The sequence below is a fragment of the Peromyscus californicus genome, unplaced genomic scaffold (genome assembly GCF_007827085.1).
Source record: "Peromyscus californicus insignis strain IS unplaced genomic scaffold, ASM782708v3 Scaffold_1__1_contigs__length_55948999, whole genome shotgun sequence".
Lineage (NCBI taxonomy): Eukaryota > Metazoa > Chordata > Mammalia > Rodentia > Cricetidae > Peromyscus > Peromyscus californicus.
This window is the reverse complement of record NW_026294492.1, coordinates 55159202-55184201: the sequence shown is the minus strand read 5'-3', so window position 1 is coordinate 55184201 and position 25000 is coordinate 55159202. Positions and strand designations below refer to the sequence as shown.

Here is a 25000-nt window from a genome sequence, read left to right as displayed (position 1 = left end):
ACAGGAAAAAGTTAAACTTATTTAAAGAAAGAAAGAAAAGAATAGGAAATTATCCCAGTACGAAAGCACACACCTGTCATTCCGGCACACAGGAGGCTGAGGCAGGAGGATCAGGAGTTCAAGGTCATCCTTGGCTATGTGGTGAGTTCAGGGCAATCTGGGATGCATGAGAGATTGCTTCAAATGAACACACACACACACACACACACACACACACACACACACACACACACACACACTACCACATTAAGGAGAAATAATGAACTCCCAAGAGAAAACCCAGGCAGGAAATAATGGATCGGGTCACAGCCTGGTGGTGTCACTCAAGGCCTCTTCCAGGACCCTCAGCATGCGGTGGGTGGCAGCTGGCCTCCCATTCCTCCAGAAGGACCCCTGCATCCTGCCTCACTGAAAACTCTCCTGGGCCCCCACACTGGAAGGAGGAAGTGGGGCCCCCAGCCTGGCCTTCAGCCACCGTTCAACGGCTCCCCACAGAGCTGGGCTATAAGAGGGACCCAGCAAGCAGGGGGCCAGGAGCCTGGCCATGGCCGGAAGGCACCGATCCCCCAGCCGGGTCCATCCCTTCCTCCTGCTCGCCCTGGTCTTTGGTGGTGAGTGGGGCCCTGTTCCTCAACCAGCATCCTCCTGGCACAGCTGGGAAGACCAAGGCACCCCCTGGATAAACGCTTGGGAGGGGAAAGATGAAGAAGGAGAACCCTAGGCATTCTGACTCAGTTTCCCTTCCATTTATGGTTCTTTTTCAGACAGGGTCTCATGCAGCCCAGGCTGGCCTTAAACCCACTTTATAGCCTATGGATGATGACTTTGAACTTCCCATTCTCTGTCTCGCCTCCCCAGTACTAGGGTGGCAAGCTTCCGCCACTAGGCTGGGTTTCTGTGGTGCTGGAGATGGATCCCACAGCTTTGTGCAAGCTGAGAGGAGAGCGCTGCCCACTGAGCCGCACCCAGCGTCAGCGCCTTGACCGGTTTTTCTTAGAAATCTCTATTACTGTGCCACCCAGAGGCCCTCACTGTAGGGGAGGGATTTCTAGGGAATCCAGAATTACAGAAGCCGGGTTTAGTGGCGCACACCTTTGATCCCAGCACTCGGGAGGCAGAGGCAGGAGGATCTCTGTGAGTTCGAGGACAGCCTGGTCTACAGAGTGAGACACTGTCTCAATACAAAATGATAACCATAGATTTAAGCCAGGCCCCCCAACTCCTCCCCAGGCACGGGTCTCCCTGAGGCCATAGAGCAGACTGTGGCTCTCAGGAACCCTCAGGCTGTGGTGCTCCTGACACTTTCCTCCCCCAGGCCCAGTCCAGGCCTCCAAGATCGTGGGTGGGCGCGAGGCTCAGCCCCACTCTCGGCCTTATGTGGCATCCCTGCAGCTGAGCAGGTCCCCTGGGAGCCACTTCTGTGGTGGCACGCTGATCCACCCGAGATTCGTGCTGACGGCTGCCCACTGCCTGCAAGACATGTGAGTACAGCGGCCAGTGGACAGTGAGGGCCTTTAGGTCTGCGGGCACAGCCCTGGCTGAGTGCCATGGTCGCTTCCGCTTCCAACCCTCTCCTTCCATAGGAGCCTCAGCTCTTTCCCAATTTCTTCTCTAGGAGACCACAACAATGCATTCCTCTCACCTAGACTCCCCCAGTGAGGGTGGGGGCGTGGTCAGGGTGGAGCCCTGCCTAGAACCCCCCAGTGAGGGGCTGGGGGCGTGGTCAGGGTGGAGCCCCGCCTAGAATCCCCAGTGAGGGTCTGGGGGCGTGGTCAGGGTGGAGCCCCGCCTAGACTCCCCCAGTGAGGGTGGGGGCGTGGTCAGGGTGGAGCCCCGCCCAGAATCCCCAGTGAGGGGCTGGGGGCGTGGTCAGGGTGGAGCACTTGGTAGCGTGTAAGAGGGCCTGGGTCCCTGCCACAAACATAACCCCACGACCCCGGCCCGCAGCCCCTGGCAGCTGGTGACGGTGGTGCTCGGTGCCCACGACCTGCAAAGCCAGGAGCCTGAGCAGCAGAAATTCACCATCACTCAGGTCTTCCAGAACAACTACAACCCCGAGGAGAGTCTCAATGACGTGCTGCTCGTTCAGGTAGGCACGTAAGGTGCACCTCCCGTATGCCACGCTGCGGCCATGGAGCTGTCTGTCATAGTGTGGGGCTGGGGTCTGTCCCTCAGCTTCTGCCCAAGCTGTGTTTCCCGCCTGGTGCACTGGGTGGCGGGCGGGGGTTAGGGCTAGGATCAGAGCTGAGGCTAAGTTCTGGTCACTGTTAGGGTCAGGGTTATGGTCAGGGTTTTCATGCAAGGGGAAACTGAGGCCGAGGTAGGGCCTGGGTCAGGCTTAACGCAGGCTATACCTCACCGCCTGGTACCTTCACTGTCCCCACGCTGTACAAATCAACAGCTCTCCCCGGAGAGTTTGGCCTGAGGAGCTGGGACTTTCACCAGCGACGCTGTGAAGTTCCGTTTGCTGCTCCCGGTGTGCTCGGCCGGAAGTGGTTGCTCTCTAAGCGCAAAGGCCCGAAGGAGATGTCAGGGTCCCGGGGTGGCGGGAGGGTCCGAGGCCTCACCTCTTCTTTTCTGCAGCTGAACCGGCCAGCCTCCCTGGGCGAGAAGGTGGCGGTGGCCTCTCTGCCCCAGCAGGACCAGTCGCTGTCCCAGGGCACCCAGTGCCTGGCCATGGGCTGGGGCCGCCTGGGCACCCACGCGCCCACGCCACGCGTGCTGCAGGAGCTCAACGTCACGGTGGTCACCTTCCTGTGCCGGGATCACAACGTGTGCACGCTGGTGCCGCGGCGGGCCGCGGGCATTTGCTTCGTGAGTGCGGGGCTAGCTCGTGGGGGCGGGGCCTGGGGCGGGGGCGGGGCCTGGGGCGGAGCCTTGGTGGAGTCTATGGCGGGGCGGGGCCTGGGGCGGGGCGGAGCCTTGGTGGAGTCTGTGGTGGGCGGGGCCTGGGGTGGGGCGGAGCCTTGGTGAAGTCTATGGTGGGGCGGGGCCTGGGGCGGGGCGGAGCCTTGGTGGAATCTATGGTGGGGCTGGGGCGGGGTCCGTGATGGGGCGGGGCGGGGCCTTGGTGGAGTCTATGGTGGGGCGGGGCCTGTGGTGGAGTCTATGGTGGGGCAGGGCGGAGTCTATGGTGGGGCGGGGCCTGGGGCGGAGCCTGGGGTGGGGTCTATGGTGGGGCAGGGCGGAGTCTATGGTGGGGCGGGGCCTGGGGCGGGGCGGGCCTGCGGGGCGGAGTCTCTGATAGAGCTTGAGGTTCGGTATTGGGATGTGGGACCTCTGGCCGGGGACGGGGCTCGGGGAAGGACGCGCACGTCCCGGAGATGGGGATGCCTGGGCTATGGGAGGGCTTTGTTCCCAGGCGGGTGAGCTGGAGGGCGGAGCCGGGGGGTGTCTGCGGGATAGGTGGGTGTGAGGGAGAAAGTTGGGGGTCTGAACGTGGCCCCGCTGCCGGCCTGTTCCGTTCTGGCCCTTGGTCTCTACCCCTTGCAAGCACGGTTGTGGGAAGCCCCGTGCGGGGTCCGGCCGCGGGCCCCTGCGACGGAGCAGACGCTCTTTTGTCCTTGGCACCTGTGTGTCTCGTCTCTTTTGGACCCACGCAGACTGAATCCAACCGGAAGCTACTAAATGCCTGCTGGTCATCCCGTGGGACTCTTCCCCACGTCGCCTCATCCCGCTGACTTCTGTCAGCATGGGGATTGATCCCTTTTCTACCGCAGGGAGACTCGGGCGGCCCCCTGATCTGCGATGGCATTCTTCACGGAGTCGACTCCTTCGTGATCCGCGAATGCGCCTCCCTCCAGTTCCCCGACTTCTTCGCCCGGGTGTCCATGTACGTGGACTGGATTCGCACGGTGCTGCGGGGCGCAGAGCCCTGAGCTGCCCTTCTGCGCCCCAGAAGTCTACCCTGGGCGACCTGCAAGCTCTGGCAGGAAAATCTGGAGTGGGGTGGTCCCTTCTGGGTTTTTCCTCCAGCTAGACCACCCGCGCACCCTCTGGAGTGGAGACAGCTCCGTCCCCTATTCCATGTGACCTTAATAAAGCTGAGAAGTCTTTAAAAGCTGTCTCCTGTCTGTCTTACCCGTGTGGACCTGGGATGTGGTCAGGGCCTCCGTGTCGGAGGTGGGGGGATCCACCATGCAGGAAAGAAAGGGGTGGAGGGCCAGGCTCATTCCCGAACCACAGGGGCTGGATTCAGCAACCCCTTTTGCTTCTCACCTCTTTGCTCAGTTTCCCCAACTGGAACTGGGATGAGGAAGCGTGGCTTGTGGGGTTTGGAGAAGTGTCCCCAGCTCCAGGTTTCTTGCAGCCATGGGCGCGCACTGGGCTTCTCGGGGCCTGATGGTTGTGGTCCAGTCAAAGCAGACAGGAGGACTTCCTGGTGGAGGAGGCGGGGTGGACAGCGTTGGGAAATCCAGGAGCAAGGAGGAGGGACCCGGGGGCAGGGCACAGCGAGGCCAGAAGAGCAAGGGGCAGACATGGAAGCATGCGGTTTTCCCCATCGACAGAGAAGTGAGCCTGGGCCAGCACAGGGAGAAGGGAAGGCAATCACCAGCCAGCCCTGGAGGGGCGAGAGGGGGGTGGTGTCCCCACGGGGCCTTCAGAAGTGGGAGGTGGCTGCTCTTTGACTTATTTTGGTGCCCGGTCCACAGGCACCAGAGTCCACAGGATTCTAATGTTGCTTTAGTTTTGGGAGACAGTCTCACGTAGCCCAGGCTAGCCTCTAACTCCCTATGTAGCTGAAGATGACCTCGAACTCTTGATCCTTCTACCTCCCCCTCCAGAGTTCTGGGCTGACAGGTGTGCACCCCAGAGAGCGTGCTGCCCACTGAACCCCAGACTCAGCCTCGTTTCTTTTTCCTTTTTTTGTTTTTCGAGACAGGGTTTCTCTGTGTAGTTTTGGTGCCTGTCCTGGATCTCACTCTGTAGACCAGGCTGGCCTCAAACTCACAAAGATCCGCCTGCCTCTGCCTCCCGAGTGCTGAGTGCCACCACGGCCCGGCCAGCCTCTTTTCAATCCCCCCTCAACACCCGCAGAGTGGTCCCCAATGTCTCAGCACTGTATAGGGACTGTTTCTTTTTTTCTTTTTCTTTTTTTTTTTTTAGATTTATTTCTTTATTATGTATACAGTGTTCTGTCTGCACGTATCCCTGCAGGCCAGAAGAGGGCACCAGATCTCATTACAGATGGCTGTGAGCCACCATGTGGGTACTGGAATTGAACTCAGGACCTCTGGAAGAGCAGTCAGTGCTCTTAACCACTGAGCCATCTCTCCAGCCCCTAGGGACTGTTTCTTGTGGAGATGCTGCTGGGCATCTGGGGACCTGAGGACACTAAATGGAGGTCAAGGAAGAACCTGAGCTGCAGAAGGGTTCCTTCAGGGCCTGGCATTCCACAGCAGGGGACTGGCACTATGAACTCAAAGGCAAACTTAACCCGCACAGCACGGGTGAGCATGGTATGCAGGTGGTGCTCAATAAGTGTAGCCGTGGTGAAGTCTGGTCTCCTAATCTGAGACTGTTTGCCCTGCACCCACTGCCATGTGACGAGGGACGGTGTATACAGTAGGTGCTCACTGTGCGGAAGGAAGGGAGTTCAGTTAGGGTGTGTCTGAGTGAGTCAGGGAGTGCCCAGCTCGTGTGGGGGAGAGAAGGCAGCTGTCCCCACTGGGGTCCCAGGGACAGGTCTCCAGCCTAGCGGATGTTGAGCCCTGGCACCCTGGCCACCTGCCCGTGTCCGTTAGGTTTCACCCCCTATGCCCTGTCCTGGAGTTGAGACGTTGGTTTTGCAACAAACAGCCTTGGCTGTGGCTCCTGGAAGAGATGGGAGGGGAGCTGGCCACAGAGTGGGGGGCTGGGCCCCGAGCCTGTCGCCATTGTGGGAGAAGAGTGCTCCCCCTGTGTGGCTCCAGATGGGAACTCACACTCAGGCCACTGTGGAGGATAGCAGTTCCTTCTCATTGATGGGGTCAGGTGGGACTGAGTCCCCCACTGTGAGGAGCAACCAACAAATTAGGGCTGAGCTGCTGCAGTGCGAACCCCAGGCTAAAATGACCTGTTGTAGCCTGGTGGCGGTGGCGCACACCTTTAATCCCAGCACCCGGGAGGCAGAGGCAGGCGGATCTCTGTGAGTTTGAAGCCAGCCTGGTCTACAGAGTGAGATCCAGGACAGGCTCCAAAACTTAACAGAGAAACCCTGTCTCGAAAACCCCCCCCCCCAAAAAAAATGACCTGTTGTGCTGGGCATGGTGGTGCACACCTTTAGTCCCAGAGCTGAGGAGGCAGAGGCAGGTGGATCTCTGTGAGTTCCAGCCAGCCTGGGTTACAGAGTGAGACCCTGTCTCAAACACACATATGCTCACCTGTCACTGGGTGGGCAGAGCATCCATGTCCCTCAATTTTTCTGACGTAAGTAAGGATCCAGCCAGCCATTTTCTGTCACCCCAGGAAAAAGTCAGGCTGGTACCAGACCCTTTGACAACTCAATACACTTATGTGTTGCTGTTGTTACTATACCTGAGGTAAACTGAGGCAGACAGATTGGCCCTCAGATATAAGTGGCTGGATACAGGGGCACCACGCTGGGCCTGGCTGTGCATACCTGTCCTCCGAGCACTCGGGAGGTACAGGCAGAGGAATTAAGAGTTTGAGGCCAGCCTGGGCTACCTGAGATTCTATTTTACTTTATTTTTGGCTTTTTAGAGACAGGGTTTCTCTGGGTAGCCCTGGCTGTCCTGGAACTTGCTCTGTAGACCAGGCTGGCCTCAAACTCATAGAGATCCACCTGCCTCTGCCTCCCGAGTGCTGGGATTAAAGGTGTGTGCCACCACCGCTCAGCCCTGAGGTCCTATTTTTTTAAGAAGGAAAAGGAAGGATGACTTGCTGAGTTTCCATTGATATTGAGCATCAGGAATGAGGTTGAAGTGGGGACCCTGGGGGCACACAGCTCTCCACGTCACCCCCATCGTCCCGTTCCCAGGGAGGAAGTGAGGCTGTGGCTGGCATGGGGCAATACAACGGTCTCTGCCTGCAGCTATAAGTACGGCTGTTAGGTAGGGGCGTGGGGAGCCACCAGAGCACAGCCCCACCATGACCCTCCGCCGATCATCCAGCCCGACTCTGGCTCCCATGCTGCTGGCCATGCTCCTGGGTGGTGAGTGCGGATGGACACACATCCACCCCACTGACCACTTGTCCATCTCCATGTTCTTTCCCCGCTTCCGCCAGGACCTTAGAAAAAGACACAGAGGTTTCTAGCGGCAAGGCCACTTCCAGGAAATGGGGATTCCAAGCCCGGAGGAGGTGCTTGGGTCTCAAGTCCAGGAGCACCCTGGGCAGGTCCCTTATCCTCTCTGCCTCAGTTTCCCTCACTAACCTTGTGAGTTCTCATTGAGGATTCGAACAGTTTGGTGGCTGGGGCTCACTCTTCCTCTCTGTGTGTCCCTAGGCCCAGTGCTGGCCTCAGAGATTGTGGGTGGCCGGCCAGCCCAGGCCCACGCTTGGCCCTTCATGGTGTCCCTGCAGCGACGTGGAGGTCACTTCTGTGGTGCCACACTCATCGCCAGGAACTTCGTCATGTCCGCAGCCCACTGCGTGAATGGCCTGTGAGTCCCCTCTCTATCCTTCCCCTCCCAGCCCTCAACGTCCACGTGGGCCAGGGTGGGCGGTCAGGTGGGGACTCCCACCCATGACCCTTTCCTCTCCGCTGTCCATAGGAACTTCCAGTCCGTGCAGGTCGTGCTGGGGGCCCACAACCTGCGGCGGCGACAGGAGCCCACAAGACAGACCTTCTCTGTGCAGCAGATCTTCGAGAACGGCTTCGACCCCACGCGTCTGGTGAACGACATCGTGATCCTCCGGGTGGGCTTGGGAGTCCGGGAGCCATGAGGTTCGGGCTGGAGGAAGATGCCATGCAGAAGGGTCTGGGGGTGGAGGAGACAGGGACACCCTGGGGCAGCTGCAGTTACCACCTGAGCCTGCTTCCAGCTCGGCACAGTGGAGAGTAGCCGTCCTGTGGGCCCCATGGCAAAGACTCTTGTGAGCTAATGTACGGAACGCTCCGGGCAGTATTCAATCAACAAACTCCTCTTGTCTGGGCTCTCCCCCCACTGACCCTGCCGCTCTGCAGAACCCGGGGAAATACTCATTTCTTCCTCCAGTTCCCAAGCTTTCCCACCACTTGGTGGCGGGGTATTCAGGGACGTGGTGACGGTCCTTGTGGAATGCGCCCTGTGACTCATGTTTTAAGTCTCGCCCGCCATCCCTCCCCGCAGCTCAATGGCTCAGCCACCATTAACGCCAACGTGCAGGTGGCCCAGCTGCCTGCCCAGGGCCGTGGCGTGGGTAACGGAACTTCATGCCTGGCCATGGGCTGGGGCAGGCTGGGCACCAACCGACCGTCACCGAATGTGCTCCAAGAGCTCAATGTGACCGTGGTGACGAACTTCTGCCGCCGCCGTTTGAATGTGTGCACGCTGGTGCCAAGGCGGAGAGCAGGCATCTGCTTCGTAAGTACCCGTTTGCAGCAGAGGGGATGGTGGTCAGACCCGAGGGAGGACTTCCCAGTGCTGGAACATGAGTAACGGGGAGCCTAGAGGTCCCATCTCTGACCTTGACACCTTCACAGGGGGACTCTGGAGGACCCTTGGTCTGTAACGGGCTTGTCCAAGGCATCGACTCCTTCATCCGTGGAGGCTGCGGGTCTGGACTGTACCCAGATGCCTTCGCACCTGTGGCTGAGTTCGCAGACTGGATCAATTCCATTATCCGCAGGCATGACGACCACCCCCATACCCACCCCAGAGACCCCGAGAGCAGGACTGTCTAGGACCTGCCTGCCCCCCAATGCTGTCAGCCTAAGCTGCTTGTGGCAGCCGTCAATAAAAGCAACATTTCCTTTGTACACTGGGTCTGGTGTTTGTTGACTGTGCCACAGAACTTAGAATGCTACCACTGCCTTGTGAGGGGCACCTGCGGACTTGGCCACCCAGTTGGCGGGGCAAAGTCACAGCAGGAGGCATGTACAAAAGGATGTCAGTGAGGTGGCCCTTTTTGGTTTCTGTTCCCCAAAACCCACATTCAGCTAGGTCTCAGCACTCAGGACACTGAGGCAGCAGGATTGCCATGAGTTTGACGACAGCCTGGCCTAAGAGTGAGCGTCTGCTGCTCCTGTAGGGGACCTGGGTTCCCACATGGTGGCTCACAACTACCTATAGCCCCCATTCCAGGGGACTCGACACCCTTCTCTGGACTCTGGGCACCAGGCATTCACATGAACACACCCCCCCCCCCCCCCCGCGCGCGTGCGCGCACATAATTAAGAATAATTTGCGGACGTCCTTCCCACGCTCTGTATCTTACAATCTGATTTTAAGATTGATTACTCTGCTGGGTGGCGGTGACGCACGCCTTTAATTCAGCACATGGGAGGCAGAGGCAGGCGGATCTCTGTGAGTTCGAGGCCAGCCTGGTCTACAGAGCGAGTTCCAGGACAGGCTCCAAAGCTACACAGAGAAACTCTGTCTTTAAATCTAATGAACTAACAACCCAGGGCTGGTGAGGCGGCATAATGGGTGAAGGTGCTTGCCCCGAAGCCTGAGGAGCTGAGTTCAATCCCTGGAACTGCACAGTGGAAGGACAAGGAGGAAATGTGGGAACGTTCCCCAGCGAGCCACCACATAGTACACAGACACAATGAAATAAATAAAGCATGCAGATGAATAATAAAAACCAGAAACGATCCACTTTCCCACTGGATTGGAGCAGTAGACGCCATAGCTCTGTCCCAGGCGGCCCCTACATGGCCTCCTCTATCTCAGTCACCCCACCCTCTCCCTGTCCACCCTCCTCCAGCCATACCCCACTCCCGCCGGGACAGGGTTCCAAGTCTGTGGAAGTTCAAAGTTGTTTGCTGAAGTGTCCTGACCCTGGGTGGTCACCAAATTTTTTTTATTTTTTACAAGTTCTCGGGTTCCTTTTTGCACAATCTGGATTCTGTCCTAAAGGGCTTCTGATTTTTGTTTTGTTTTTGAGACAGGGCCTCACTCTGTAGCCTAGACTGGCCTCAAACTCACAGAGATTCTTCTGCCTCTGCCTCCCGAGTGCTGGGGTTGAAAGCCTCAGCTGCCCAGGTGGCTTCTGATTTTAATAAGGAGACTCCTGGGTTCTGACCTCACATCTGCAACATCAGGTCATCCCCAAAGAGAGAACCTAATGCTCCAACAGGGAGTGGTGCGCTGAGCCCCCCACTCTCCCCACCCTCCTTGTCCCAACCCCTCCCCTCCAGAACCCACCCTATGGATTAGCTTGGGGGGAGCCTCTGACCTAGGCTCAGTCAGCCAAGGCATTGATTAACACGAGGGTCAGATTTTACTGGGAGGGTCCCTGAACCTCAACAGGGAACAGCCTGGTGAAGACAAGGCTGCACCTGGATCAAGCCATACCGGAAGGCAAAATTCACAGGCTTTCCTTTTCAGTTCCTCATGGCCGCACTCTGAAGGGGTGTCAGACCCCCACAGCCACAGCAGTGAGGACCCAGGATTCTCTCCTCCTAGCAGACAACCTTTGCTCCAAATGTGAGGAGTCGAGTTACCTTCCCCCACTGGCAAACAACCTCTGCAAGTTGGAGGAGGAAGTATGGGAGGGTAAAAAGATGGGGAGATGTTTGCCCATCGGCCGGCCTCCTGCTGAAGCGATTGCGACACCGCGTTGGAAGGACACTTACTGGGCCAGGGCGCTGGGCGGTCCAGCCTCTCACCCAGGCCACGTGCTGTGACCTTCAGGCACTGGCCAGGGCCCCAGGCAGGAGGGAGAGGAAGGGTCCCGGTGGACCTGGCAGGTTTACGCACTCGGTCCCAGAAGGGCCGACACACTCAAATCTGAAAGCGCAGATCCCCAGGTCCCGAGCTGGGTCTCTGCCCACGGGAAAGGGAGGGGCGCGAGGCTCCTGCCCCATAAAAATAGCTCCCGGGGACTCGCCTGGGTCAGTGTCTGGACTCATCGGCGTCCAAATGCGCAGCTGTGCGTGCCCCGTGGCCCTGGTGCTCCTGGGGGCGGCTGTATGTGGTGAGTGGGCCGGGAGGGGCAGCGGGGATACAGCAGCGGGCGCCGGGGGAGTGGGGGGTGTTCCAAACCCGGCATCTGCGGTCTGAGCCTCCCGGACTCTGAGCTTTTACCAACAGCAAGAATCTGGGTTTGAATTCGCACCGGGGCCAGCAAGAAGGGTTAACTGGTAAAGGGGCTTGGGGTCAAGACTGAAGACCCGAGCTTGATCCCCTGGACCCATGTGGTGAAGGAAGAGAAGTTATTCGCTGCAAGATGACTTCCGGCTGCGGCAGGTTCACTGTGGTCTTGAGGAGCGTGCACCACCCACCAGGCTTCTGAGTTTGCGACCCCCCCCCCCCAGAAGCGTATTTTACAGTGATGGGGTTCTGGGTCTCGAGCAAACGGGGGGCGGGGCAGGGAGGTGTCTGGGGTCTCTCCGGGTGCAGCCCGCCCTGATCCTTACAGTGCACCCACCCTCCTCAGCTGCCCAGCCCCAAGGCCGGATCCTGGGTGGCCAGGAGGCCAATGCTCATTCCTATCCCTACATGGCTTCGGTGCAAGTGAACGGCACACACGTGTGCGGTGGCACCCTGGTGGATGAGCAGTGGGTGCTGAGCGCCGCGCACTGCATGGACGGAGTGTGAGTGGCGGGGTGGGGAAGCGGGGGGAGCGGGGCCTCGGGGGCGGGGGCACGTGGATCTGAGGTGGGCCCTCGTCCTGTCCCCAGGACCGCGGATGACATCCTGCAAGTGCTCCTGGGTGCCCACTCCCTGTCGAAGCCTGAACCCTCCAAGCAGCTGCACGACGTGCAAAGCGTAGTGCGTCACCCGGGCAGTGGGCCCGACCGCATCGTGCACGACATTGCCCTCTTGAAAGTAAGGAGTCTGGGTCCTTCCTACCCCCTGGGTTCCACTCAGGGTCTAGCCTCGACTCTTCCTTCGGCACCGCCACCCCAGTCCGTTTCCCAGCGCTGCCCCCTTCCGTGACTTGACCCTCCTCTCAATGCTAGCTGACCCAGAATGCCTCGCTGGGCCCCCACGTGCAGCCCCTGCCCTTGCAAGAGGAAGACCGAGAGCTGGCCCCCGGAACGCTCTGCGAAGTGACCGGTTGGGGTGTGGTCAGCCACGCGGGGCGCAGGCCCGACGTCCTGCAGAAGCTGACAGTGCCGATCATGGACCGGGACACATGCAATCTGCGGATGCATCACGACGGGGCGGTCACCCAGGACATGATATGTACAGAGAGCCACCGCAGGGACAGCTGCAGGGTGAGTGGCGCGGCCGGGTCAAGTGGTGTGGGTGGGTGGGGCCCGCGGGTCTGCAGAGGCCAGCGAGGGGCGTGGCTTGCAGGAAGAGTGGGCACGTCACTCGTGGCCCCGCCCCACAGGGCGACTCCGGAGGTCCTCTGGTGTGCGGGAACGTGGTCCAGGGTGTTGTGGCGTGGGGCTCGCGGGTCTGTGGAAACCGCAGGAAGCCGGGCGTCTATACCACAGTGGCGTCTTACGTGGCCTGGATCAGAAATGTCACCAACGATGACTTGATGGGCTGAGGGGATTCCCGGAGACACGTGTCTCACAATAAATGCATGCATCTGAGCCCTGTGCGTCTTTATTGAGCGCCTGCTGCACACACACCCGGGAGACTGAAGGCAGGTAGTTCCGCGCTCGGCCACACGGAGGCGCGCGTGCTCTTTCGGGGAACCGTGGGGCGGGGCCCAAACCTACCCTACAGAGGTCCTGCTGCGCCCAGGACCATCGTCTGGGCTCAGACAGCATTGCCAAGACGCTCCGAAGTTGCCATAAATACTAAAAGGGGAAACTGAGGCACAGAGAGGCCCCCAGAGCCCATACTGGTTCACTGAGGAGGGAGTTGGTGAGCTGTGGAGTCAACACCCCAGGTCCCCTCCTGGCTACAACGGGCAGAACCTAGACCCACACCCTGTGCCTTTCTACCCGGAGGGCAGGGACAGTGGGGGTCTGAGAAGGGAAGCCCCAGCTGTTCCCTCAGGACGCGATTTCAATGCCATTTGTCTCCCAGTCCCAGGGTGCGTCACATGTAAACATCTGAACAAACGCATTTTCCCCAGATGGCCTGGCATTCACTAACACACATGGTCAGCACTCTGCAGAGAGTGGGTGGGAGCAGCCATGCAGGGCCAGGGAGGGGGAAGGGAGCTCATGCAGGGGGGCCGCTGTTACCCCAGGGACCATGCTCTGGCCACAGGAAGTCAAGGATGGCTTGAGCAAGGCCGGGATGCCCCACACCACACTGTTGGCTTCTGTTGGCAGAGGCAGTACCCAGGGCCAGTGGGCATCCCAGGGAAGTCACAGAACCCTGAAGGGGACACACCAGTCTCCCAGGCTCCTCGGGATGTGCAGAATGTTCCAGAAGGGAACTGGGAATAGGCACACGTGCCTGCTATCCCAGCACTCAGGAAGTAGACACAGGAGAATCAGGAGTTCAAAGTCATCCCCAGCTACATATCAAAACGTGGGGGAGTAAAGGGGGTTCCAGGTTGGGGGACCCCACTGGCCCCTCACAGGCTGCGTCAGAGCACGGTCTGTCCTCTGGAGCCAACACCCCACGGTCTGACCCTCCCCAGGCTGGGTCATGTGTGGCCACTGCCCTGTACTCTGCTCCACAGGGTTCCAGAAATAATAAAACCAGTTACCGTGATCCTGGGGCCTGGGCCTGGCTGCCTGTGACTGCGCGGGCAGATGCAGAAGCTTGAAGGCAGGGCCCCTGGGGACCACAGCAAAGGCTGCTGGGAACCAGGGTGTGGGAGGCAGGGGAGGCCGCTGTGCCGCACACTCGGGCACACCTCAGCACAGAGCCTGACCTGGTGGGCAGCAGTGGAGGGAGCCGTGGGGACAGCACAAGCCTGGAGGCAGTGCAAGAGAACTTTATTGGGCCCGCCCTCCACGCCCACAGTCCCCAAAGGGAAACTGAGGGAGACAACCCCAACCTGGACAGGGGCATATGGACTGTGGCCCTTTTGAAGGGTGGACACACAGCCCAGCTCCTTCAGAATGGCCTGGGTGTGACCATGGGACGTTAGGCCCTGAAGGTGGCACATGCCTTGTGTCCCCAGAGGGACAGACCCGGGGCGGCTGGCTGAGGACACAAGGTTCCATCACAGAAGGCCCCCTGCGTCTGCTCAGAGCATGGCGCTGTGTCGGGGTCGGCCGAGGGGCGCTGTCTCGGGGACAGCCAAGGGGCGCTGTCTCGGGGACGGCCGAGGGGCGCTGTCTCAGGGTCGGCTGAGGGGCACCCTCCGCCACAGCCCCCCACACAGGCAGTTCTTGATCCACCGCTGCTCCCACTGCTTCACGGCGGTCGTCTTGTTGGGAGACTTGAGCATGGTGACGCAGCCACACCTGGGGAGCAGGGACAGCTGCTACTCTCCTGACCCTCCCACGACCCTACCCGCCTCTGCCCTGCGCCCACGTGCCTCCAGAAATACTGTTGCCTGCAGTGGTGCAAGATGGTACACCCCAAACCCTGGGCACCCCCAAACCACACACACCCAGGGCCTCCTGAAGCTGTGTCTGTGGCCGGGAGGGAAGCAGAGGGGCCCTGGGCCTGGCCGGCAGCGCTCACCTGGTGCAGGCTTTGCATTCCTCAGTCGGGTACGCACCCAGGTGCAGCCTCCGCAGGTGGTCGATCTTGGGCTGGCCAGGGGCCCTGGGGAGGAGACGGGAGTGAGGGGATGTGGGGGGCTGTGTCCACAGCACCATGTTAGCCGGCAGCAAAGCGTGGCTTCTGGTGTGTGACCCCAGGGCTCAACCATAAAAACAGCCGATGGCCTTTTCCTGATGAGATAGGAGCAGAGTTTCTAGAACCTTCCAAACATGGCTAAATATGGGCCAACGGGACAGCGTACACACAGGAGGGGGCAGAGGCCTCACTGAGACCAGGGCATTGCTCACTGGGGGTGAGAGCTGGCCTGGCCTGGCCTGGGCCAGGCTGCAATGCAGCTCCACAAATCCTACACCCAAAGCTGTGCACTCAGAGCTGGAGGCAGGAGGATCAGAGTTCAAGGCCACCCTCCTCCCACACAGGGAGTCTGGGGCAAGCCTGGGCTACATGAGACGAAACCCAAACACCTCTATGCATACAGCAGCGGCTGGAATGCCACCCAGTTCTCTCTCACGGCAGAGACCTGGTGAAACAGAACTCGGTCCTTAGACACCCCAGGCTCCAGGAGGTGCTGGACCCCCCCTCACACCCCCCCCCCCGAGAGAACCTGTGGTGTGGGGACCTTCAGGGCTGCAGAGCTTGAGGGGAAGGAGGGACGGACGACGGGCACACCTGGCGAGGCCATCCAGCTGCAGGGTGGAGGTGCTGCTTGGCAGAGTGGGCGCCCTGCCGAAGCGCAGGCGCAGGGGCTGTTTGGGCTGCAGGCGGCTGACCAGGCCGTCGCTGGCAGGAAGCCAGTCCAGGTTGGGGACCAGCAGCTGGCTGGGCAGCAGGCAGCACTCATCCACCAAGCCCTCGTCAGGTTCACTGGCTGGGCCCTCGTCACGGCCTAGGGGAGGGGATGGAGGTCACTGCACTCAACAGCCTCCCTGGGAAGCCACTTCCTCACCCACACGGCACCCACGGCAGCCTCCCTGGGGCTCTGCCCTCTGACATCTCGGGCCCACGCCACGTGCTGGGGAAGTGGTGAGAGGCCTCCACTCTGGCGCTGTGCTGGGCCTACAGCTGTATTTTGTTGGGAAGGCGTAAGCAGAGGGCAGTGTCTCACAGCAGATCCACAGCTTGGTGAGCAGCCGGAAGAGCAGGGACATGCTGTCCTGGGTGTCCGAGGTGGCTGTGTAGACCGGCAGGCAGCTGGGCTTCAGCAGGCCCCAGATGCGGATGACAACCATCAACTCTCGCAGCATGCCCAGGGAGGTTCCGTCCCGGAGGAAGCTGTGCCCTGGCCTCAGCGGGGAGCCCTGGGGTGGGGGGGACACTGGGAGTGAGCAGCCCCAGGGCTGCTGTGGGTGGGTATGTGCCAGTCACCAGCTAACCCTTGACCCTGGGTGAGGCCTGGGGACAGTGTGGCCTTCACCACAGGGGTACGGCTGGTGCGGAGTCGGGGGAGGACAGAACTGCTCAGTGCCCTACAGCCAAGAGTGGTCGGAAACGACCAATCCGGGGTCTGCGGTGCTGGCAGGGACCTGGTGGACGCCAGCGCAGGTCAGCGCGGCTGTCTTTACCTCCCACAGAACCCAGGAAGCCGGGGCTTGACCTGTGACCCCGTAGCCTGGAGGCCCTCAAGGCTAGAAGCCTCAGATGACCTGGGATAGACGGGGAGGCCGAGTCACCCGCAGGGGGGGCAGGAGCACGCCCTAGGCAGACAGGAGCCAAGGAGTGCGCCTCAGCAGAAGAAAGGACGCACCAGCGCCCACCGTAACAGAGGCCGGGGCTGAAGACCCGGAAAGCGAAGGGGCGGGGCCGGGGCGGGGGGCGGGGCCGGGGCGGGGCTCACCCGGTTGGGCAGGCTGGCCAGGGGGCGGGGCCGACGCGGGGGGGGCGTGGCCCACCTGGTTGGACAGGCTGGCCGGGGGCGGGGCCGACGCGGGGGGGGGCGTGGCTCACCCGGTTGGGCAGGCTGGCCGGGGGCGGGGCTGACGCGGGACTCACCTGGTTGGACAGGCTGGCCGGGGGCGGGGCCGACGCGGGGGGGGCGGGGCTCACCCGGTTGGGCAGGCTGGCCGGGGGGCGGGGCCGACGCAGGGGGCGGGGCTCACCCGGTTGGGCAGGCTGGCCGGGGGCGGGGCTGACGCGGGGGCGGGGCTGACCTGGTTGGGCAGGCTGGCCGGGGGCGGGGCCGACGCAGGGGGCGGGGCTCACCCGGTTGGGCAGGCTGGCCGGGGGCGGGGCCGACGCGGGGGCGGGGCTCACCTGGTTGGGCAGGCTGGCCAGGAGGTAGAGCACGAAGTCCCCCACCCACTGAAGCAGCTGCTGCAGCGCCTGCAGAGTGTTCATGTCCAGGACAAACTCCTCTGTCTTCAGGTTGATCATGACCTTGTCAATGTCTGTGGGGACGGTGAAGGGTGGTCAGGGAACATGGGGCAACCTGGCTCTGCAGGAAGGACTATCACACAGCCGTGAAAAGCACGTGATCTACCACAAGGCCGAGCCCCGACGGCACTGACGCTGTCTGAGACGCTGTGGCACAGCGACAGCCCTCAACCTGCTATGGCGCCAAGGACGGCGCTGGACCCTCATGTTCAGGCAGCACCACATCTGGTTTACACCGGATAGGTGATCTGCCACCTGGCCATACCTCAAACCCAACCAACACTAAGGTTATGAAGGCTGCACGTTCTTGGGCTCAGGTCAGGGCTGGGCACCTCCCCAGCACCCGCCTCGGGGGCTGGTGTTGGATTCAACGGTCACCACGAGCCTCGCCCTTTACACATGGGGAAGGAAGGCCCTACACCCACCAACGTCAGTGATCTTGGCGCAGATCTCAGCCAGGCGGTCCCCGGGGCTCTTGTCAGGGGTGTTGAGAAAGTGTGGGCGCAGCAGGGACTTGAGAGTGGATGTGATGGCCATGAGGAACAGCTTGGTGTGGTAGTCACACACGCGGGCCACCGTGCAGGGCGACAGTTTGCACAGCGAGGCCTTCATGGCCAGGATCCGGGTGGAGAGGACCTGGGGGGCACAGATGTGGGTGGAAGGCCTGGAGGTTTGGGGCTCACACCCAGGGTCCAGGGGGTACTCAGTCCCCAGAGCATGGGATGATGGGAAAGAGCCACTTGGCTGGGACACTTGCCAGGCAACCAGAGGCAGGCGGGTCACCTCTTTGGGCTTCCCTCTTTGTGACTCAATGGATACAGATCCACCGCCCGGCACCGTGAGGACACCCATTAGCAAGGGTGACAATGGCCAGTGATGAGTCCCCACACTTGGCTGTCCTCCCCAGCCCTCCCTGACTGCTTTGTTCTGAGGCAATGTCTTGCTCTGTAGCTCAGACTGACACCATAATCGTGATCCTCCTGCCTCAGCTTCTGGAACGCAGGGCCCACATGCTTGCACCCCCCGCCCCCAGATTCTTGCAGGCGAGTCAGGATCGGGGTCACCCTCTGTGAACAGCAGTCCCTACTCCCCTCTGGCAGCCCATGTGGTCCACATGACGCACCCCTTGGGCCGGTTCTATTCTAGAACAGTCTAGAAAGACCCCTGAGCTTGGGGCAGAAGTGAGGATTTGAAGTATGGATTGGAGGGTCACTGTAGGGCGCTCCAGGCACCCGCTAGGCCCTGGGCTCCACCCACACCAGAGGGGAGGGGCGGTAAGAGGGCCGTTTGCACGTGTGTGGGAGCCCCGCCCACCTGCTGCAGGGCGGGCTTCTGCCGCGTGTATTCCTCGTGCAGCCGCTCCACTAGGCTCTGCACCATGCCGGGCTGCACGTGCAGCAGGATGTCCCACCAGTCGTAGCCGGTCACCATGCAGTATTCCAGCAGAAACAGCAGGTGCTGCAGGGCCAGCTTGGGCTCCAGCGGGTGGCCCAGGGAGGGAGAGATGCGCAGCATGCTGAGCTGCAGGGAGGCTGGGCTGAGCAGGCGCTGCCGACCCAAACCTCCCTCCGCTCCCCACCCCCCCACCCCCCCCCCCCACCCCCCCACCCCCGTCTGGTCTGAGCACTCACCTTCCCATGGTTGTCGATGCCCACCAGGGCCAGTGACGTCCAGGACAGTTGCATGGCTTTGAAGTGGACGGCCGGGCCTGTGGTGCGCGGGCGCTTCAGGGCCGGCTCATCCAGTGAGCGCGGGGCTGAGCTGTAGAGCACCGCCATGGTCTGCAGTGAGAGCCGATGGACCATGTGCACACTGCCGTCCTGGAAGGCCAGCGCCAGGCCTGGGGGTAGGGAGTATGGTCGGGGCAGGGTGGGCAGCGGCTGCCTTCCCTGGCTCCCTTCGCGACCTCAGGAACGAGAGCCCAAGCTCTGTCCCAGGGTCCTCCTCCGGCTTGGCTACGGCCCCCACCCTGAATGCAGTCTCCCCATCATAAGGAGAGTCAGGAAAATAAGGCCCTAGAAACACAGAGGCAAGGCCACCTCACCACTGAGCAGCTGAGAAGGCACCTGACTGACAGGCAGGCACCTGAGGGATCGAACCCTGGACCATACATATACTTTGAAAAGGATTTCTCTCGTGTTCCCAACTCACTGTCACTTAGCCATAGCTCCTTACATAGTAAGGAGCACAGCTCTCTACTGAGGGCTACAGGCGTGCACATCTTAAAAACTGTAACTTTTTGTTAATCAGCCACAATTCTTTACATATTAAGGGATGCAGCTTTGTGTTAACTAGCTGCAGCCCTTTATACATTAAGGAGCACAGCTCCTCGGCAGCTTTCAGAACCCCTGGTTCTGGGGGACAGTCCACACTCATCACATGAGATCGGGAACCCACAGCTCTCAGAATCCACTTCCCACCCCACAGGTCCGGGCGCTGTGCTGGCCGCTCCCGGGCTGAACGTACCGAGGCCGGGGTAGAACTGGGTGTCACTGGCCACCTTGAGGTCAGTGTTGGTGAGTGAGATGGGCAGTTTAGGCAGTGCCACCGCTGAGACACGGTCCAGGTCGTTGGTGGCTGACAGGATCCGCCACTTCAGAATCATGGGCTGTTTGTCACCAACTGGAGAGTTGGGGACAGGAAAAGGAAGGGTGTGTGGGGGGGGCACAGAAAGCCGAGCTCCACCTCAGGGCGGCAGGGCCCCTCCGCTCCCAACTCAGGGAGAGGACTCAGCATGGCCAACCAGCGCACCTCTCCCCCAGCCTGCTGGCCTGAGGGTCACATGACCTGAGGACCAGCAGGATCCAGTCCAAGGACTTTTTTGAAACAGGGTCCCGTGGACCCTGCCCTGGCCTTGAACTCTCACCCTCCTCCACTGGTGCTGGGATGACAGGCATTTCTCCACTAGGCCCAGTTCATTCTCTGCAGGGAGGGAGCCCAGCCCCTCCGAGCTCTCTGGTCCCCATCTTTGAAACCAGTCCTGACCCCACAGAGAGCAAGTCTCCCTCCTGAGGGGAAACTGAGGCCAGAGTGGCTATAGCCCTCTGTTTGGAGCAGTCGGGGCTCCCTACACTGAAGGCTGTGTTCTCACAGGGGACGCAAAAAGCAGAGGTGGATGCTGGCCATCCCAGCTCCAGAGGCAGAGGCAGGAGGATGGAGCTACAGAGTCCAGGACTTTTCTCAAAATTCAAACAAACAAGACCCAGAAGTCAGTGGCCAGCTTCTGTCACCATGGTCACCGCCAGGCACCACCCACTGGGCAGGAGAACTGGGCCCTGGCCGGCCCATCGGCCCTGGGCCAGGTTGGCAGGCGCAGGCCTGGTGACTCAGAGTGGTCTATCGGCAGGAAGCACAGCGGGGACCCTATTCACATTTAATTACTCGCTGGCCACAAAGGGCAGTTTGCTGTAACTGCGGTGAGAGGCCTCTTGACACAGCTCCATTATGCCGCCAATTAGGTCCGCTAGCCACCTCCAGAGCCATGGGGTCCATTAGCGCTCCCGCCTCGTCTCCCTCTCCTTTCTGTGTTGGGGAAGGTCATGCCAGGGCTGAGCCAGGCTGCGGCGGTGGCGGGGCAGCCTTAGGGAAGGAAGGTCCCCGTTTGTAAGCAAGAGTGGGTGGGGGTCTGGGAGACCCAGGAGGATCACAGGAGACCTCTGGAGAGGTGAGCTGCTAAGGCCAGTGCACTGCACTCAACTCCAGCCTCTGCTCTGAACGGGGATTTCTAGAGGATCCCATGGCTTTTAGAGTAAAATGCCTCCCGTGGCTGTTCGTGCCTTGATAGCTCAGCCCCTGTTCACTGGCCCCGGCCCCAGGGCCTTTGCATAGGTCACTTCTTCAATCCTGGGGGTTTCCAGGCTATCCTGCCTAGGGAGCCTTAGCATCCCACTGTAGCCAGGAAGACAACAGCCTCCTGGGACGGTGGAAGAAGTTAATCTGAGTAAACTAACAGGCCACACCTTTAAACTCAGGGCTCAGGAGGCAGAGAGAGAAGAGTTCTGTGCATTCAAGACACACAGTGACCCTGTCTCAAAACAACCCCCAAATCCCACAAGCTAATGGACCCCTGGCGGCTCCCGAACCCTGGCTGACTCACCCACAGGCGAGATCTGCTGGAAGATGTTGTTCACAGGCAGACCCTCCTTCCGCAGGGACCAACACTCCACCAGGCTGCTGCTCTGGCTGGATGCGCACAGGAGCACCTGGGGACGGGGCTCGGTGAGGACACAGTGGAACGGCTGTCCCCGGCCGGGGCACCTGCCTCCCACGCCTCATCTGCATCCTCCAGTGCTGGGTCCACACAGTGCTATCAGCACAGTATGCCAGGGCCTTCAAGAAGTGCGGGCCCTGTGAATTCACGAGTGCAGTAGGAACCCAGGTGAACCCTAACCAGGGGGGCGAGAGTCCCAAAGACAGGTCAGGATGCATCCCCAGACAGGCAGAAGGGACTCAGGACAGGGACTCGAGCTGAGGACCCTGAGCTGGGGACTTGCCTGGACCAACCAGAGCCTGGTTTCACCGAGGGATTGTGAGGTAGGAAGGACGGTGAGAAGACACTGTGCCAGCGCTGAAGGCCGAGGAAGAGGTCACAAGCCAAGGGATGCAGGGCCTCTGGACGCTGGCCCAGGTGTCCACCAGGAGGGACCTTCCCTGCCCCTGCAGGCCCTGTCAGATTCTGCCTCCAGGACAAGCCATGGCTGGCTGAGTTAGGGATGCAGCTCACTGACCTGCTCAGACATGTCTCGGGCCAGGAACTTGAGGTGTGTGATGGCGGGGAACCTGTCCTTGCGGTTGGGGTCGGTGGTACAGCGCATGAACAGGGAGGGCAGGATCTCGGTGTCTATGCGGCACTTCTCGCTCACCACGCTCACGCACACCTTGTAGAACTTCACGGGTGACGCACTGCTGCCGTCTGCGGCAGCTACCACGATGTTCCCGCCGCCCGTGAAGGCGATGTCGGCCAGCGCCACCCGGCCACGCAGCCGACACAGGCTCTCGGTGGACGTCAGCACCTGCCCGCTCGGCTTCAGCAGGGACACAGTCACCAGGCCACTGACCGTCACCGCAATCCAACCCTCCATGGGCTTGCCACCAAACAGCGTGAGCGAAGGAGAGAATTTCACTCGCGAGAACTTCTCCCCGAAGCTGGAGGCGCCCGACTGCAGGAAGGGGAAGTGGGAGGAAGGACTTGCTCAGCTCCTGGGGGCCCACCTTCTATGTCCCCCACGAGCACAGAGCAACAGTGTGGCAGGAGAGCTGCAGGGGGGCCCCTGACGCTCAGTCTCCTCTTCTGTGACGCACAAGCAGTGACATTTCTCTCAGGGGATCAAACTTGGTACTTCACTCTCTCTGTCCTGACCTCACGGTCTCTGCCTTTGCAGCAGAGGCCGTGGGATGCAGATGGCGCTGGGCTGTGGTGCCACTGCAACTTCACTGAGGAGCAGGTGGGGCGGCATGCATCCCGAGTCCCCTCAGCACCAGCCACTCTGGGCCTTGCAGTCTGTGCTCCCAACGGGTGTAATCACATACAAACCACACCTTGTCTGACACAGGGCACATGGCCCAGGCTGGACTCAAAGTTACGATCCTCCTGCCTCAGCCTTCCAACTGCTGAGATGACAAGCATGCACTACCATGACTAGCTCAATAAAACTATTTGTTTTTTCCTTTGGTTTTTCGAGACAGGGTTTCTCTGTGTAGCTTTGCACCTTCCCTGGATCTTGCCCTGTAGCCCAGGTTGGCCTCGAACTCAGAGATCCACCTGCCTCTGCCTCCCGAGTGCTGGGATTAAAGGTGTGCACCACTACAGTCGACTCTTTTTTTTTACATTAATGTTTTAAGACTTATAGCTGAGTGCACTATTTATAAAGTGGCCCACGCCTTTAATCCCAGCACTTGGGAGGCAGAGGCAGATGGATCTCTGAGTTCGAGGCCAGCCTGGGCTACAGAGCGAGATCCAGGATAGCCAGCGCTACAATTAAACCAAAAACAAAAAAACCAAAAACTGGAAAAGAAAAAAAAGATTTATTATCTCTTGTGTGTTTGAGTGTTTTCGCTGGACACATATGTACACACCACATAGGTAAGGTATCCATGAGGTCAGAAGAGGGTTGGACCCCTTGGAGCTGCAGTTACACATGGCTGTTAGCCCCGCGGGTGCTGGGGGTGTAACCCAGGCCCTCTGCAGGGGAGCCAATGCTCAAACCACTGAGCAACCTCTCCAGCCCCCACATTAAATGTGGGAGACAGAGTGTCACTGTTAGCCCTGGTTGGCCTGGGCCTGGATATGTACACTAGGCTGGCCTCAATCTCGGAGAGAGCTATTTGCTTCCTGAGGCTGGGATTGGTCTGGGCCACCAGGTCCAGTCTTTGTTTTTTCGAGGCAGGGTTTCTCTGTGTAGCCCTGCCTGTCCTAGATCTCACTCTGCAGCCCAGGCTGGCCTTGAACTCACAGAGATCCGCCTGCCTCTGCCTCCCGAGTGCTGGGATTAAAGGTGTGCGCCACCGCCGCCCGGCATCTGCCTTTTTTTTAAGAGTTGTATTGGGTGGGTGTTGTGGAATATTACCTTAACGATGTAAAGATGTGTTGCTGTTTCACCTTGCCTGCCTAAGGCTCCTGATTTGACTAATAAAAAGCTGAACGGCCAACAGCCAGGCAGAGGAGGGATAGGTGGGGCTGGCGGGCAGAGAGACTAAGTAGGAGGAGGAATCTAGGCAAGAAGAAGGAGACACCCAGGGCCAGGCAGCCGCCAGCCAGCCATGCAGAGCAGGACATACAGAATGAAAGAAAGGCAAAAAGCCCCGAGGCAAAGTGTAGATGAAGAGAAGCAGGTTAAACTAAGTCATAAGAGCTGGTGGGACAAGCCCAAGCTAAGGCCGAGCATTAGTGACTAATAATGGTCCCTTGTCATGATTTGGGGGCTGGTTGGTGGCCCAGGAAAGCCTGCTCCAGGTGGGAGTGGCCTCAGCAGGCAAGTGGAAGCTGCTGGGCTCCAAGGACCTGTACAATCATGGAACCGAGGCCTGGCCATGTCCCCTTCCTCACAGGCTGCCTGCTCCCCTCCATGATTGAGGAAATGGACTCTCAGATGCCCCGAGTCTAACTCAGGGTACTCACTCCTCACTGGCTGACCTCTAGGATGCCACTAGCTGCAGCTGTCTGTTAAACAGGGTCACTGTACAGGACCATCAGCAAAAGGGGAGGCCCGGGGACAACAGCCGTAGTTAGGCATGTTTATGGGGACAGGTGCTCAGGGACCGCAGTCACTGACAGGTAACTGCAAACAGGCGCACCGTGAGCTGGGCCTGGAGCATGACAGAATGCTGAGGGCAGTGAGGAAGAGCGGGCTAGCCGCTCACAGCTCCACCCCAGCAGCCCCTCAGCACCGGGGGCACTCACCTTCTCCACGTGCAGAGCCAGCTTTACACCGTTGTGCAGCCAAGACAGAGCCACGATGGGGTCCCCCTCCACCTGGCTGCCCACGGAGCTCCCCCAGCTGTTGGCCAGGTGGTCAGCCATGCTCCAACACTTGATCTGCCCATCAGCATCGGCTGACAGCAGCCGGGAGCCTGTGGTGGCAGGGGTGCATCAGGAGCCCGCCTGATGGACAGGTCAACGGCACCCCGCACCCCCGGACTTAGTACTGCTCAGGGTCTGAGAGTGAACTTCGGGGCCTCACCTGACTGGTCCCATTCCAGGCAGGTGATGGCCTCGCTGTGGCCAGAGCTGACGGAGTGCACTTCCCAGGGATGTTCCGTGTCCAGGATGTGGATCATATGTGTCATGTCTGCAATGGAGGGGAGCGGGAGAGGGCCGTGTGGCTCACAGCGCCCCAGATTCCCGTCTCGCCCCTCCCTGTGTGCTCCTGCTCCTCCTGTCGGCCACAGGTCCCTCTCAGAGGCACCAACACTTGGAGGACAGTGATTGCTTTTCCTGGCTTCTCTAA

At 60.3% G+C, this 25000-nt stretch overlaps 4 protein-coding genes across 5 annotated transcripts in view; 3 read left to right on the top strand and 1 right to left on the bottom strand.

The window, feature by feature from the left end:
* LOC128116021 (myeloblastin) overlaps positions 1 to 4058 on the top strand; it is a 4681-nt gene extending 623 nt beyond the window's left edge. The window contains exons 1-5 of the mRNA XM_052747298.1: positions 1 to 611; positions 1316 to 1481; positions 1948 to 2089; positions 2584 to 2814; positions 3720 to 4058. The exon at positions 1 to 611 is cut by the window's left edge and continues 623 nt beyond it. Coding sequence (XP_052603258.1) covers positions 545 to 611; positions 1316 to 1481; positions 1948 to 2089; positions 2584 to 2814; positions 3720 to 3878 — 765 coding nt within the window. The 5' untranslated portion in view covers positions 1 to 544 and the 3' untranslated portion in view covers positions 3879 to 4058. The remainder of the gene's footprint in view (positions 612 to 1315; positions 1482 to 1947; positions 2090 to 2583; positions 2815 to 3719) is intronic.
* A 3025-nt stretch (positions 4059 to 7083) lies between these two features.
* Positions 7084 to 9213, top strand: LOC128116015 (neutrophil elastase). The gene is made up of 5 exons (XM_052747293.1): positions 7084 to 7153; positions 7448 to 7604; positions 7716 to 7860; positions 8274 to 8507; positions 8627 to 9213. Exons 1-5 carry the CDS (start codon positions 7090 to 7092, stop codon positions 8825 to 8827), a joined length of 801 nt encoding a protein of 266 aa, XP_052603253.1. The 5' UTR covers positions 7084 to 7089; the 3' UTR covers positions 8828 to 9213.
* Positions 9214 to 10322: 1109 nt separating this feature from the next.
* Cfd (complement factor D) lies at positions 10323 to 12637 on the top strand. The gene is made up of 5 exons (XM_052747296.1): positions 10323 to 11064; positions 11527 to 11683; positions 11771 to 11918; positions 12053 to 12310; positions 12430 to 12637. The coding sequence occupies exons 1-5, from the start codon at positions 11010 to 11012 to the stop codon at positions 12589 to 12591; spliced, it is 780 nt and encodes a 259-aa protein (XP_052603256.1). The 5' UTR covers positions 10323 to 11009; the 3' UTR covers positions 12592 to 12637.
* A 1291-nt stretch (positions 12638 to 13928) lies between these two features.
* Med16 (mediator complex subunit 16) overlaps positions 13929 to 25000 on the bottom strand; it is a 12281-nt gene continuing 1209 nt past the window's right edge. For both annotated transcript variants that reach the window (XM_052747264.1, XM_052747265.1), the window contains exons 3-15: positions 24734 to 24841; positions 24454 to 24623; positions 21782 to 22213; positions 21151 to 21256; positions 19521 to 19676; positions 18686 to 18894; positions 18369 to 18575; positions 17480 to 17690; positions 16935 to 17068; positions 15790 to 15982; positions 15354 to 15570; positions 14643 to 14726; positions 13929 to 14419 (exon numbers count right to left, since the gene is read on the bottom strand). In XM_052747264.1, the coding sequence (XP_052603224.1) occupies positions 14293 to 14419; positions 14643 to 14726; positions 15354 to 15570; positions 15790 to 15982; positions 16935 to 17068; positions 17480 to 17690; positions 18369 to 18575; positions 18686 to 18894; positions 19521 to 19676; positions 21151 to 21256; positions 21782 to 22213; positions 24454 to 24623; positions 24734 to 24841 (2354 nt within the window). In that variant the 3' untranslated portion in view covers positions 13929 to 14292. The remainder of the gene's footprint in view (positions 14420 to 14642; positions 14727 to 15353; positions 15571 to 15789; positions 15983 to 16934; positions 17069 to 17479; positions 17691 to 18368; positions 18576 to 18685; positions 18895 to 19520; positions 19677 to 21150; positions 21257 to 21781; positions 22214 to 24453; positions 24624 to 24733; positions 24842 to 25000) is intronic.

What these genes read in the sequence shown, in the direction of transcription:
- LOC128116015 (XM_052747293.1), top strand. Translation starts at nt 7,090, where the DNA reads ATGACCCTCCGCCGATCATCCAGCCCGACTCTGGCTCCCATGCTGCTG. An exon ending in GCTGGCCATGCTCCTGGGTG is followed by an intron (nt 7,154 to 7,447) that starts GTGAGTGCGGAT and finishes GTGTGTCCCTAG; the next exon opens with GCCCAGTGCTGGCCTCAGAG. An exon ending in GCCCACTGCGTGAATGGCCT is followed by an intron (nt 7,605 to 7,715) that starts GTGAGTCCCCTC and finishes CGCTGTCCATAG; the next exon opens with GAACTTCCAGTCCGTGCAGG.
- Cfd (XM_052747296.1), top strand. Translation starts at nt 11,010, where the DNA reads ATGCGCAGCTGTGCGTGCCCCGTGGCCCTGGTGCTCCTGGGGGCGGCT. An exon ending in CCTGGGGGCGGCTGTATGTG is followed by an intron (nt 11,065 to 11,526) that starts GTGAGTGGGCCG and finishes CACCCTCCTCAG; the next exon opens with CTGCCCAGCCCCAAGGCCGG. An exon ending in ACGACATTGCCCTCTTGAAA is followed by an intron (nt 11,919 to 12,052) that starts GTAAGGAGTCTG and finishes TCTCAATGCTAG; the next exon opens with CTGACCCAGAATGCCTCGCT.